Genomic DNA, 15,723 nt, shown 5'->3' with positions numbered 1-15,723 from the left:
CAACTTTACCTTTTCTTTGCATTGAGCTTTTCTTCTCATTCTATCTTTTCTATTTTTTCTGTCTTTTTCATCTTTTCATGTTTTGCTCAACACATTAGCTCAATGCTTATCTTTTCTTTTTTTCAACTTTCCCAAAAGCCCCAAACTTGAACCTTTATCAATACCACACAATAATTCTCAACATAACTCAAGGTAAAGATTTTCAAAAGGGTTTTCACATACTGTTTAAGGCTTAGGTTCAAAAACGGTAGAACACATTGTGATCTTTTTAATTGGGACGAAACTTTTTGCATTGGCTAAGAAAGGGCTAAATCAAAAATGGCCTTGATCATATGACAAATGCAAGCAAGTGATTTAATCATAGAAACCTGGGCAAAGTCATTCATGCTTTCAAAGTAATAACAATCATTCCATCAAAAACTCTGGAGTTCAAAACCTCACATATGCTAATTTAAAGTTCCAATACATAGATACACATCCTGCTCAATATCACAATCACAATCATGTTATCATGCATCTATTCACACATATTGTGAACCACCAACTGTATATAGCATCTCATATATCATCTCGACATCAATTAATATAAAAGCCTCATCAATCATACTCATCACAAATTATCATCAACCTATTGCATCAGATATAAGTTTTAAACCAAGTACGTCAACACCTATTCTAAAAACAGAAGCCTTAATGAAAAGTTCGACAAATTTTTGAAGAAGAACGATTCCAAGAGCTATGAAGTTACCTTCAGGAATTTGGAGACACAAATTGATAAGGTTGTTGATGAGGAAAAGATAGAGGAGAAAATAATGGAGAGAAAGGAGGAAAAGATAGAGGAGAACCCACGTCGAACAATCTTCAACGTGTAACCAGCACTCTTCACAGGACGCCAAGCCTATCACAGCACGCTTCACAGGTTCCCAAGACTATCACAGCAGACTTCATAGGTTGCCAAGCCTTCAATCAAATACAACAGTCTTCACAGGATGCCAAGCCTTCAAGATCAAACCAGAAACACCTTTTCTGTGCAGATGTTGATCAAACAGTGTGCGCAAAAGACTCCTCAATCTGAATCTCTCTCAAGAAAGATCACCACCCTTTTCTTGGAGAATTCTTGGAGCTTCCTAAACTGAGAAATTTCTCTAAAACAGGACAATGAAAATGTTAGATCACAAAAGTTTCAGAACAATTCGTGTTCTGTTCTATTTATAGTTTTCCTGTCATTCTCAGTCGAATTGCCTACTAATACAGTCGACTGTATTAAAACAGTTATAACAGACAGTCAACACAAAGGCTCCTCAGTCAACCAAATCGATACACATTTAAGACAGTTGACCCAGTCAGCCAATCTTAACTAACTTTTGAAAATATAGCCGTTGGAGCAAGTAGGCATAACATAATTCCAAATATAACAACAATACAGTTGAATGAGTGTTCCACACTGTCGACTGACACTTGAAAAAATACTTTGAAATTCTTTTCAACTCAAAATCTCATCAAGCACGTGTTCATAATATCTGTACAAAGATTTTAGCATAGTCGAATCCATTACCAGTGTATTCGACTGAACTAGACCTTTGTCACAACAAATATAAGTTCATAAAAGTGCTNNTGANCTTTTCTTCANAAATGTGNANNANTAATCAAAATCATTTTATCACACATTTCAATACAAGCATGTTCCATACATATAACACATAATCAATCATAGGAACACACATTGCAAATCAATCAAAACATGTTAAATCAAAAGCATTATCCAAATCAGTTTAGTATATCATCTGAACATGTAAACCTGGAACATATGTACTGTTATTAAGCAATGTGTTGTCATCATCAAAAACCAGTTTGATATAGAGTTTGTGTTGTCAACAATCTCAACAGTCTTCACGGATGCCAAGCCGGAAAATCATTTCAGCAGTCTTCAAGGATGCCAAGCCTGAAGTGATCAAACGCAGAACACCTTCTTTGTGCAGATGTTGATCAATCAATGTGTACACAGAAAATCTCCCTTAAGAATCTCTTTCAAGAAATATCACCACCGTCTTCTTGGAGAATTCTTGGAGCTCAAAGAATTCAATTTGAAATAGAAATGAAATTGTTAGATCATCAAAAGTCTTTGAAAAAATTGTGTTCAGCCTATTTATACATTTCTGTTAATTAGACACATTCTCAGTCGAATATGCTACTAATACATTCGACTGAATTATGACAGTTATAACAGAACAGTCAACCAGGTAGCATACAGTCAACCAAAAACAAAACACATTTAATACAGTTGACTAAGTCATCAATGCTTAACTAACTTTCAAAAGTATAGTCGTTAGAGTGAAAGAGCATAACATAATTTCAAATCAGACAACAAATACAGTTGAATGTGTGGCGCACATAGTCGACTATCAACATGTAAAACATTTTGAAATCCTTTTCTTATCAAAATATCACACAACACTGATTCTCAAAATTTGTACAAAGATTTTAGCATAGTCGAATCCACTAGTAATGTAGTCGACTTCACTATAACTTTGTCTCACAATAATAAGTTCATGAAAGTACTTGTGGTTTTCAGCTTTGAAACATGTGCAGTAAAACATTTGTAATGATGCATTTGCACATAGCACATAAAGCATATAAACATGTTCCAGATATATATCAATCAATCAATATAGGAACATTTAACATAGTTCATAAACATCATCAACAGATATCATAATCAATCAGCATAGGAACATGTAACACAGTTCATAAACATGTTCAACAGATATCACAATCAATCAGCATAAGAACATGTAATGTAGTAACAACATGTGCTTGTTATTAAGCAATGTGTTGTCATCATCAAAAACTAGATTGATATAGATTGTTTGTTGTAAACAATCTCAACAGTTTATAGTCGATTCAATGAAAAACAAAGTCGACTAGTTTTTCAAATATCTTATGAAAACCTGCTCTGGTGCCAATTGTTGGAAAACAGATAGGCTTCTTTTTACACCAAGAGGGCGGTGAATTGGTGAGTTTTCAAAATCAGAGTCTTTTCGCAATCTTTTATACAAAGTAGAAAACTTTACAAAACTTTCTTGAATTGCAAGTAATGAAAATTGTGTGTAGCGGAAAGTCATAGTTGACTACGCAGATAGTACAGTCGACTAAATATAAAAGAGCAGGGATAGAGAAATCAAACACTGGTTTTTATACTGCTTCGGCCTCAATGCCTACATCCAGTGTCCTTCCAATACCAAGAAGCAAATGCACTATAATGGTCAAGGTTTTTACAACAAGGCTTTTATAAAAGACCTCCACATCAAAAATATAAAACACCTCTCTAACCCCCTAACCAAAATATAGGCAAACCACACAACAAGTCTTGCTGCAAGATGTCCCCTCTCCTGCAATCTGCCAAACCACTTTGAACAATCCTCAAAGTGAACCAGACTCCATGAGTTTATCCCCTGTAGTCACAACAGGTACAAACAACAATCACCACGGATGCCAACAAGAACCTTGATCAACTTAGAAAACACCTTAATGTGCAGATATGTGATCAAGCAATGAGCGCGCAATCAATCTCCCTTTGAATCTCCTTCAAGCAAGATCACCATCGTCTTCTTGATGAGTTCTTGGAGCTCTATAATCTCAAAGAAATCAATTTGAAGCAGAATGTGAAAATTTTAGATCATCAAAAGTCCCTGAGTAAATTCAGGTTCAGTCTATTTATAGATTTCTATTAAAAAGAAGCACTCTTAGTCTAATATGCTACTAATACAGTCAACTATGTTATGACAGTTATAACAGCTTAGTCAAACCAGTAGCACCCAATCAAACAAATTGAATTCTTATTCAACACAATTGACCTACTATTCAATGCTTAACTAAATTTTAAAAATATAGTCGCTACTGTTCATGAGAATAACAGAATTTCAAACCAAACAACTAATACAGTCGAATGCGTGGCGCACACAATCGACTTCGACAGGTTGAAACATTTTGAAATTCTTTCCTTCACAAAATCTCACAAAGCACTAATTCTGAAAATCTGTACAAAGACTTTAGCATGGTGGATTCAATTAGTAATGGAGTCGACTTTATTGTAGCTTTGTCACACAGTTATAAGTTCACAAAAGTGTTTGTGCTTATCATCCTTCAAAAGATGTGGAATGCATCCTGAAATGATGTAACATGTACAAGCTCGATAAGTATGCATTCACATAGCAATATAACACATAAACATGTTCAACAAATATATTAAACAGTAAGCATAAGAACATGTAACACAACAACAACATATGTGTGTTATTAAAGATGTGTTGTCATCACAAAAAACCAGAGTGATATAGATATTGTGTTGTCAACAATCTCAACAGTATTTCATATTGATGTTCGCATACTACATCTCCCTTGAAGGGTATATGAGGAATGAAACGCCAACGTGAGTATCCCAGTGTCCTTTAAATCCTTTTAAATATTTATCGCTTTTAACTTTCCTGTGAATTCAAGCATGCACATACCAATGTTTCAAAAGAAAATGCCAAGCACTGTTTTGTATATCTGACTTCAGAATTTTTTTGACATCCATTGTTTTTTAAAAAAATGTAAAACATACATGAATTTGATTATTTCAAAGAAAACAAATCAACTCCGCAAAAATAAAATAACAATTCAAAACAAAACAAAAAAAAAACAATCAAAGGTGAGAGAATACAAAGTTTCAAAAAATTCAAAACACCTAGTTGCATAGTATTGCATCATGGACAAATTATCTGCATAAATAACTATCATGTATATCTTTGTCAATAAGATACTTTGTCTAGAACTTTTTTAATGAATGGTTATTAAATCTCTTTCACTCGAAAATACAAAAAGATCAACATACGTCTAGGTTTCCTATTTCAAGTTAGTCAAGTTTTCTCTCACATGTTAGGGTTTCTTCTCTATGATCCTTACACCAAGTTTTCAATATCTTGTTTCTCTCTCATTTTGGTTTTCGACACCTTGATCACTGCTAAAGTTTTGACAACTTGTCTCACTTCTCCTTAAATTAAGATCTTCTCATTTGGGATGAAAACTGATTTCTTTTTCAAATATTCAAGATTTCTATTACAAAGAAATTTTAGAAAGCTACAAATTTAGAAATTCGAAACCGAACAACCCGACTAGCTTGGCCACCTGTAAACCTAATTTATATGGCACCCTACATAGCCAGATCTTTCTATATCGGTCTTCTACCAAGTAATGGTTGATGCGAGGTCTTTCATTATAGGTCCATACATTCATGCATTCAAAATCATGCATGCATCATTATAGGGGTCCAGAGAAGAAAGGCATAACACATCATGCATCGCCAACGTCCAACAGAAATTCATGATTTCGATGAGAAAATTCAGACTTTTCGAAAAAAAAAAGGTGAACAAGGGTCTCACACGAATTCCCACCCATACATCGGTACATCAACAAAATTCAAAGAGGAAAGTCCAGAGCTATAAGAGGATCAATTAAAAAAATATCTTTTTTCAAAACATTATTCTGAGTCCAACTTGTCAAAGCCCAGTTTCTACACTGACCCCAAAAGCCCAGTTTTCACACTGGCACCTAAGCCCAGTTTTCACACTAGCCCCTAAAGCCTAGTTTTCACATTAGCATCCAAGCCCAGTTTTCACACTGGCACCAAAGCCCAGTTCTCACACTGGCCCCAAAGCCTAGTTCTCACACTAGCCCCAATCCTAGTTTCAACATTGGCCCCCAAGCCTAGTTTTCCCACTAGGCCTAAAGCCCAGTTTCCATGCTAGCCCACAAAGCCGAGTTTCCACTCCGGCCCACAAAACCCAATTTTCACATTGGCCCTTGAGTTCTTATCTAGCCTCCTAAACTCATTTTTCTTCAAAAGGGTTCAATTCATGAGGTTCATATACCTCTCCACAGAAATTCACGAGGTTCATACATCTCTCCAACGAAATCAAAGGTGATACACCAGTCACGAAGTTCACACGACTCTTCAACAAAATCAACAAGGTTGCTACACTCTCTACCAGGTACTCTACGAGGTAATCTTTTTCCTTCTTTAGACAGGAACAAAATTAATTTCTTTATCTTTATTTGGCTTTTACTATAATAGCACAAAAACTCTAAGGTTCATGTTATCTAGCAAAATCTAAATAGAGAGGGACATCTGTCAACACCCAATTTCTTCTGAGTAAGTAAATAAAAAAATAAAAATTAAAAGTAAAGGTAAAATTAAAAATAAAAGGATAAATATTAATGGTGGGTAAACAGATAACATAAATTTTCTTAAAAAACATCACTAGAAAATATTTTTGAAATATTGGATTCTAGATAAAGGAATGTTTTAATATGAGAGTAATTTGAATCAACCTTATGTCAATAATTATAATCAATGTCTTGAATATTATTTGATTTATTTTTCTTGCAACCAAGACCATTTCTTTCATTATTTTGTTTATTGTCAATTAATTCACAATTAAGGTCATATTACCATAATATTACATTGTGTGTATATAAATATGCACCCTGTCATAGAAAAAGGGGGACGGAAAAAATAGAGAGAGATACTCAGAAATAATAGATAGAAAGAGTGAGAGAAAGTAGAGGAAAATAAGTTCTCACGCTAGAGGGACTCTACCGATAGAAATTATCAAAGAAGAACTAGGGGAGTACTAAAATCTGAAAAGGTATGTCACTTCTGCACCCTTCTTTTTCTCTTTTTTATTGTACTTTGAAAGTTTTTTCTAAAGGTATCATTTTACTACACACAAATAACGTTTTTTTTTAAATCATAAATTTTGGAGTATAAGTACGCGTCGGCCTATGGCCGATTTCTTTCCTTTTTCCACCATTCTTGAAATAAAAAAAATACAAAAAACTTTAAACCAAAAAATGTCAATTTTTTTAAACCAATCTTTTTTTTAAAACAGAACTACGTGATCCCTGATTTTTCATCATGAATGGAGATGCATAGGAGCAAGGTCAATTCTTGTCGGGTTCACTTTTCAAAAATCTAAAATCAGGCATAATAATTTTAAACAAATTTACAAACTTTTTCTAGATAAAGAACTACGCGATCACTTATTGTCTATCATAAATGGGTATACGTAGGAGCAAGTCAATCTTTGTCGGGTTCATAAAACAAAAAAAAATTATTTTTGTTTTTTATTATTTTCTTTTTATAATTATTTTTAGGGAAAATTAAATATTTTGAAAAACCACATCAACTTTATACATTTAACTAAAGACTGCTTTTGGACAGACGTAGTAGGATGCTAATACATTCCTTACGCATAACCGATTCTCGAACCTAAAATCTAGTTTTCGTAGACCACGCTTTTATTTTATGGTCTTCCATAGGTTTTCTAAAATAAATTATGGTGACGACTTCTAAAATCTTTTTTTAAACCTGTTTATTTTTTGTTTGCTAACCTGTCGCGATCAGGATTGCGACAATAACCTAACATTTTCAACAATTATATCAATGCACAAAACAACAAAAATATTCTCATTAATATCTAATGATTTTATTGGACAAAAAACATTAGAATGTACCAACTAAAAAGTAATGTATCAACACAAAAATAGAAACAAAGTTTTTTATTCTTTGAGGTACACCTTCATTCTTGTTTTTTTTTAAAGTAGACACTAAATCTCTCTTAAAATATTTCATTTGCTCTTGCATTTACGTAACTATTTGCATTTCTATTTGGACTTTCATTTGTGCTTTCTCGTCTTTGCTTGTGATTCAATCTATATTTTCATTTTAGTTTGTGCCAACAATTATGTCTTCACTTGCTTTTGCAAATTAGATATTTATAGTGATTTTTTTGTTGTTGGATTTGGATTTTGGGAAAAGAGTACTTCAATGGATGAAGATGAAATTTAATGTCAAGATCCAATGACCAATTGATAGAAATTCTACTTTCCTATTTTCACCACCTATTTTTATTTTAACATTAGAGTCAATTATAGGATGTTTTTACGTGTCTTTCCCATGTTTTTCAGTCATGGGATTTTCATATGATTCATCATCAAATCAATATGTTAGTAATACTATAAATAAATAGTTTAATATTTATAATAAACAAAATACTTACTATGAATTTTTTTTCTTTGTTACACATGTAAATATTTTGTTATGAACTTTGTTATATAATAGACGTAAATTTAAGTTTATTATTTTAACAGGCTTCTATATTTATGTCCGATCTAAAACAAGTATAAACAAAATCTAAAATATTATATGTAAAAACATGGTTAAAATAATTAGAAAATTAAAATTATAATTAAGAAAGTTATTTATGTATTTCTATATTAGGCCTAGACTATATAACATAGGTCCATATAAAACAAGGTCCATATGATAGATATAAAAGGATATACACTATATTTACTATATGTGACACTGATTAACTTGGACGTGAAATGCATTTAGAAAGGAAAAAGATTATCTCGATCAAGCAAAAAATATGAAGGAGGATCTTATAAAGGAGATTGACTCCTTATAAGAATACTTATAAGAATAGGAGGTATCATGTTCGTGCTCTCTCATTTTTAATCAGTGTTTGGAAATCTTAAAAGAGTGTTATTTTGGAACCAGGAAAATAAATGTTGTCCTTCTTTTGCAAACTCAAGTAATCATCGAGCTCTTTATTCTCATTACACCAGTCATACATTAAACACAAAAACAACAATCCCCAAAACAGGACATCCATTAAACAGTACTTAAAAAGTTAAGAAAAACAACATCACAAAAGAAGAACTACATGCACAGGTCACAAACTACAGTTTCACTCAAAACTGATAAACAAATTGCACTACCTCTTCCAACACAGATTTCTTGCTATTCACCACATTGCATTTGGCACGAATCTCACCCTGGTTTCCAGTCAACACATCCAACTGACTCAGCCTCACAACAGCATCCACAAACTTCTCAAAGAACAGTGTTTGGTTAACAGCGAAAGCATTCACCAACCCTTTTGTCCTCTTATCACTGAACAGGTCCTGGTCAGAGGTGAACACTCCCTGACGGTTCATCAAATCAAGGTAGTATTTGTTATCAAACACCGTGGGCGTTCTGATGTCCAAGTTGGCTGTGTTGCCGGAGTCTGCATTTGGGCACGTGGATTGGAGTTGCTTCGCTAGGGTTTTGTCCATGTTGGGGTCCAGAGGGGAAAGCCTGTTGAAGAAGGTGCTGCAGTGTGCACGGCCATAGGTGTGTGCGCCTGATAAGGCCACCACGTCTGTGGCATCAAAGCTTTTGGCGGCGAAAGCGTCGAGGGTGGCGCCGGTGGTGTTGAAGGGTTTGGGAAGGTCACGTGTTCCTGATGTGCTGAAGCTCACACCGTCTCGTCTTCCCAGTGGCACTGCAAAATCAGGGCCTCCTGTCTGTTCAAAGTCAAAACAAATTAACCTAAGTCATCCCTTCAAAAAGGAAAATTTGATCCTATCATATATATATATATATATATATATATATATATATATATATATATATATATATATATATATATATATATATATATATATATATATANTATATATATATATATATATATATATATATATATATATATATATATATATATATATATATATATATATATATATATATATATATGTGTGTGTGTGTATATATATATATATATATATATATATATGTGTGTGTGTGTGTGTTTTCTGGTTTACATACTGATAGATTAGCACTATACCATTTTGAAAGGCAATGATGACAACCTCATCATTATCTTAATTTCTTAAAGCCGTGTTGGATTGTTAGACATAATTACTTCTAAATAAAAGTGTAAATTGAACTAAAGAACTAAAGACATAATTACTTGCACTTTTGAGTAAAATAATATTGCTTTATTGGTAAAGCTGGAGAGGGAAAATTTCTTTAGACCGAGTATGGATAAGTGGAAGTAGGTAAGATGAGAATGGAAAAGAGGGAAATGATGAAAGGATAAAAATATATAAAAAAACAATATTGCTTTATTGTTAAAGATGGAGAGGGAAAATAATATTTATTTAGAGGAATCTTTCTCAACTAATCACCTTTTGGGAATTTAACTGATCATTACACTAAAATATCTCCATATGTTTCTTTAACAACAGAATTCGAGTCTAAGTTTTACATAATTAAGTTTATATATGCTTTAAACAATAATAAATATGTATGTATAAAGAGAGATTGAGAGAGAAAAAAATAGAATAGATGTAAGAGGGTTGTAGAGATTAATTACAAGAGAAACAGCATCACGTGCTGCCAAGACAGTGATATCTGCGCAAGAAACGATTCTTCCACACTCCTTATGAACAAGAGCTCTGAGGTCATCAATGGTTTCCAAAGCCTCACTTCTTATTCCTCCGTTTGCAGGTTGGTCTCTTTCACCTGGACTCCCATCTAGCAGCACCGACCCATCACATCCCTACTCATGCAAAATCCATTGCAAATATTTATGATATGCATTTCGCAAAACTTTTGTTTTATTAAACCAACCTGGATGGTTTTGGTTCATGAAAGAGTAATAATAAAGTCACACATTTTTATATTTATTTAATACATAGTATAATAGTAAAATATCATAAAGAAGTAAGTTTTTGTATTTTTTCAAAAGAAAAAAGAATAAAAAGAAATAAAAAATAATATCAAATAAATATAAAATTTTTGTGTGTTAAAGTATTATTATTGTTCCTATGGTTAAGATGATCTTTTTAGAGTGTTATTAAACCCTTTTTCATAAAAATAGAGTTGAATTCTAAACGTTCATAATAGAATGATTTTTTGTATTTTAAAAAAAATAAAGTAAAAAGTATGAAAGACGAATGTGAAATAAATATAAAAGGTTTGTGTGTTAAAGTATCATTTTATACTTACTAAGATAGCTAGAGTTAAACAAGGTCTCTACACAATACTTTTATAAACATGAACTCAAGTTCTTGTAATATAATTTGTTCTTAATTATCAAAATTAATCTAATCATATTTGTTAAAAATCATTCGTGGATTAGATATAAAACAAATTTATTGTGTAAAACCAGTTTTGTAAAATTAAATTATCAATCATTTAAAATCTATCTTATTGATAATTATTGTTTTTAAATTTATCATATTATCGTTATAGGATCAATTATTAGACCATCTATTAACGTATTAACCTGTATGTCAGTTTTATAAAATTAAGTTATTCTTGAAACCGAACTCTTTATAATTCTGGTTGTTTTCTTCAATACGGCTGCTGACATTTGTTACTTGTATATATATGTACGAACTATTTCAAACATATATATTCTTTGTTCTTATGAAAAAAAAAAGGTTGTTTTTAGTCGAAAAATGGTTCATTGGTATGGAATTGTATATAAATAATAGCAATTTGTGGAAATTTATTGGGTTATTGCAGCTAATTACCTGAACAAAGCAATCATGGAAGAAAATGCGGAGTAAGGCAGGAGCTTGGCCATTGTCGTTCTTGAAGACCTTCTTGAGATGGTTTCTGACAATGGTTTCAAGTTTGGGACAGGTTTTAGAATAGAAAGAATATGAGAGTCCCTTTACTAGTGGTGCTTTGCCTTCTGTTTGGGAGGCATGCATCTGTGCAGTGAACAAAATGGAAGAAAACAAGAACAAACAGTGCAGAGGATAAGCACAAGACCTAGCCATCTCTGTTAGTGTGATTTCAGAGTTCCAACCAATAACTCATTTATAGAAGGAGGGTGGCCATGGAGGTACAAAAATTTTACGAAAATATTCTATTTAATCTGAATAAGAACATATAATGTACCCTCAAAAGATCATAATACTTACTAAAACTACTATATTAAGAGATATTAAAAGTAAGAATCACTGCTATTCTTTTCATATTTTATTGAATTTCTTTCATAAAAATTTGTAAAAAAAATGAATCTGTGAAGTCTTATAAAATATAACATTAGTGTAGAATAATTTACTAATTTGTTTTTTTTTTATAAGAAAGAGGGGCATAAAGTTTACTAGTCATAATTAGTATTTTAAATTTGTCTTCTTGAATTGATAACCATGTAAGATTAAAATAAAAAAACTTTATGTATAATAGTTGTGTTAAATGAAGTGGTCCAGCTGTTCTCATAATCTCCATAGCTTTTTGCCAAAAGCTCCTCTCATGGTTGGTGGAAGATGGCTCCTCTCTACAACTTAGAAATGCATTTTTTTTTTGTTAAATCATGATAAACTTTCATGTATTTCGGGAATATATACTTTTTTTTTTCTATTCTCATTTTCTTGTTTAAGGAGACTAAACTACGTAAATAGACAAGATTAAAATAGTAATTAATTTGGTAAATGAAATCTATCTTCCTTAAAAACTGTAAATTTATAACTTTTTTAACTTATATTTATAATTACTACTTTTATTTTCCTAAATTTTTGTCAGTGTAATTGTTCGTTGGTTAAATTACAGATTTAGTCCAAAAATACTTATTACAAGATGCATTAAGGATATTAAATCTTATACCATAAAGAACCACCAAATATCGTATTACTTTTATAAAAAAGAATGAAGAGAATATTAAAATAATCACCATTATTTAGTATTTTATAGTTTTAAATTGAAGAGCAGTTATTTTTATATTTCTTTACCTTAAGGATTTCAATAAAATGAATTAATGCATACCATTGATAACATTTATATTATTGTTCACCGTCCGGTCTCTCTTAGAGTGACTCGTCCGGTTCTTTTTCCTTTTTATCTTTTTCGTTCGGTTTCCTTTTGTTTAACCGTCCGGATAGCTCGGTTCCTTTTTTTCTTCGTTCTTTTGTTTCTTCCTTTGTATTGCCCTTCCTATATATATCTTTCCTTACTTGTATTTTTGTAATTGATCAATGAATACAACAGTTTCTCTTTTTCTCTTCACTTTCTCTCTTTTACCACGCTATAATTCTATGATGGTATCAGAAGAATTTCATGCTGCTGCTCATTGATTTCTGTCTTCCTGTTCTTGGTTTTCTTTTCCTCTTCTTCTATCATGGCTATGACCAATTCATCTTCATCCACCCAAGATAACACTCCTTCATACCTTTATCTACACCCCAATGAGAACCCTGCCATAGCCCTGGTCTCACCTGTTCTAAATGCCACAAATTATCATTCATGGAACAGATCTTTCATCACGGCTCTTTTTGCCAAAGACAAGGTAGAATTTGTTCTTGGATCCGCTTCTCAACCTTCCAAGACTGATGCCTCCTTCCCTGCTTGGTTCCGTTGCAACAGTATGGTTGTTTCATGGCTTATACATTNTGTTTCTCCTTCAATTCGCGAAAGCATTATCTGGATGGATCTTGCTATCGACATTTGGACTGATCTGAAACACCGCTTTGCCCAAGGCGATCTTGCAAGAATTTCCGCCCTTCAAATGGAAGCCACTACTCTATCACAAGGTGAGCTCTCTGTCACTGAATTTTTTACAAAGCTCCGGGTTATTTGGGATGAGCTCGATTGCTTCCGTCCGGACCCTGTTTGTACCTGTTAGACGAAATGCTCATGCACCGTCTCTGCTGTTCTTTCTCAACGTAAAAATGAAGACCGTGCCATGCAACTTCTACGAGGTTTGAATGATCACTATACCAACATACAATCTCATATACTCCTTCTTGATCCTATTCCTCCTATTTCCAAAATTTTTTCCCTTGTTATTCAACAAGAACGTCAACTAATGAATGACCATATCACTGCCTCTGTCACCACTACCCCTTTTCCTAGTCCCACACCTACCTCTGTTATTTGCACTTATTGCAATAGAGGTTGCCACCAAGAAAATACATGTTTCAAAAAACATGGTTTCCCCAACCAAGAACACAAGACTGTCAAAACCACCAACAATAATTCTCGCAAGATCTGCACTTACTGCCACAAAAATGGCCATACCATAGACGTTTGTTTCAAGAAACACGGTTATCCACCAGGCCACAAATTTTCCACCAAATCTGGTCAAGTTCACAATGTTATTTCGTCTACTAATGCCGATAATCAATTGAAAAGCTTAGATATTGAACTCTCTTCTCTTGAAACAATTCAACTTACTCCTTAACAATATCAAATCCTAGCTGAGTTGTTTAAACAACCAACGACCAACACTTCCAATGTGCATATCAACCAAGTTGGCACTGTTTCTACCAACACTTCTCCAGGTAATATTGTTTCGATCTCTCAGATGCATTCTAGCAATATCTGGCTTTTTGACTCTGGTGCTACTGATCACGTTTGTATATCTTTAGAATCTTTTACTTCTTATCAAAAGATTAACCCAATTCCTATATGTTTACCTAATGGTAAAATTATACATGCAAATTACAAGGGTACAGTTAGATTCAATACCAAACTTTCTCTCTCTAATGTGCTATATGTCCCTGATTTTTCATTCAACCTTGTTTCTGTTTCTCAACTTATAGCTCAACACAAATGTCAATTAATTTTTTCTCCTTCTGGCTGCATTGTGCAGGACATACACAGTCAAGAGAAGATTGGTTTGATTAGACACCACAATGGCTTATATCTACTTGATCCCTCTATCTGTAAAATTAACATTAATTGTACCCCTGTTATCTGTTCTGTTAAGCACACAAATTTATGGCATGCTCGTCTTGGACATCTATCACATGCTAGGCTATTTTTACAACACAAACATGTTTACATAAACACTGATGACAGCAATAAATTTTGTGATGCGTGCCATCGGGCCAAACAAAAGAAACTGCCTTACACTGCTAGCACTTCTACTTCTCTATCTTCTTTTGAATTATTGCATATTGATATATGGGGTCCTACTACTGCTTCCATGAATGGCTACAAATACTTGCTAACCATTGTTGACGATTACTCTCGTTATACTTGGATTATTCCTATGATAGATAAGTCTTCTGTCAAAAATCAGATTCTCACCTTCCTCTGCTATGTAGAAAATCAATTTCAAAAAAAAGTTAAAACTATCCGCACAGATAATGGTGTTGAATTTATTCTACAAAACATATTTTTAAGTAAAGGAATTATCCATCAAACTATTTGTGTGGAAACCCCTGAACAAAATGGAGTGGTTGAACGTAAACATCAACACATTTTAAATACCACTCGTGCTTTGCTTTTCCATTCACATCTACCACTTGTTTTCTGGTGTTATGCAGCTAAACATGCTGTCTTCTTGATAAATCAAATGCCTACACCTGTCTTACAGAATGAAACACCTCATGAACGGCTACATGTATCTCCTTGTGATCTCTCTATGTTACGTGTCTTTGGCTGTCTTTGCTATGCCAACACCATAACTTCTCACAGAAAAAAGTTTGATGATCGTGCTATTCCTGGTATCTTCTTAGGCTTTAAAAAGCACACAAAAGGTTATCTCTTTCTAAACCTAAAAAATCACAAAATTGAAATATCTCGTAATGTTGTTTTTCATGAAAATACTTTTCCATATCATAATACTTCCAAAACTGACAACTCTTTATCTCTACCTATACCACATCATTACACAAACAATTATGATGATCTATTACCATCCGGTTATGATGATCTATTACCGTCCGATTTCCCACACACTGATCCCCCCCCTTGATACTTGCACTAATGGCACTATTCACAACACATCCACAGATGTTGTTCAAATAAATGACATTGAAAGTGACACTTCCACTAGCACAAGAAAGTCTTCTAGAACGCGTAGGATTCCTGCTTACTTAAAAGATTTTCAG

General features: G+C 33.0%; 1 protein-coding gene across 1 annotated transcript; it reads right to left on the bottom strand.

Annotated features, from left to right (window-relative positions):
- Positions 1-8,590: 8,590 nt before the first annotated feature.
- On the bottom strand, positions 8,591-11,692 carry LOC106765507 (peroxidase 12). Its single transcript, XM_014650159.2, has 3 exons — positions 11,413-11,692; positions 10,248-10,433; positions 8,591-9,393 (listed from the first exon to the last, which is right to left on the bottom strand). The coding sequence occupies exons 1-3, from the start codon at positions 11,662-11,664 to the stop codon at positions 8,797-8,799; spliced, it is 1,035 nt and encodes a 344-aa protein (XP_014505645.1). The 5' UTR covers positions 11,665-11,692; the 3' UTR covers positions 8,591-8,796.
- Between the last annotated feature and the right edge of the window lie 4,031 nt (positions 11,693-15,723).

This window comes from Vigna radiata, chromosome 1 (assembly GCF_000741045.1).
Source record: "Vigna radiata var. radiata cultivar VC1973A chromosome 1, Vradiata_ver6, whole genome shotgun sequence".
NCBI classification, from domain to species: Eukaryota; Viridiplantae; Streptophyta; class Magnoliopsida; order Fabales; family Fabaceae; genus Vigna; species Vigna radiata.
The sequence above is the reverse complement of the archived record's forward strand: the minus strand, read 5'-3'. Positions and strand labels throughout refer to the sequence as shown.

Bases quoted from the DNA above. Each gene is read 5' to 3' on its own strand.
- LOC106765507 (XM_014650159.2), bottom strand. From the start codon at position 11,664: ATGGCTAGGTCTTGTGCTTATCCTCTGCACTGTTTGTTCTTGTTTTCT. The intron at 10,434-11,412 runs GTAATTAGCTGC...TTGCATGAGTAG, and splicing joins TCCATGATTGCTTTGTTCAG to GGATGTGATGGGTCGGTGCT. The intron at 9,394-10,247 runs GTAATTAATCTC...GACTTTGAACAG, and splicing joins CACGTGATGCTGTTTCTCTT to ACAGGAGGCCCTGATTTTGC.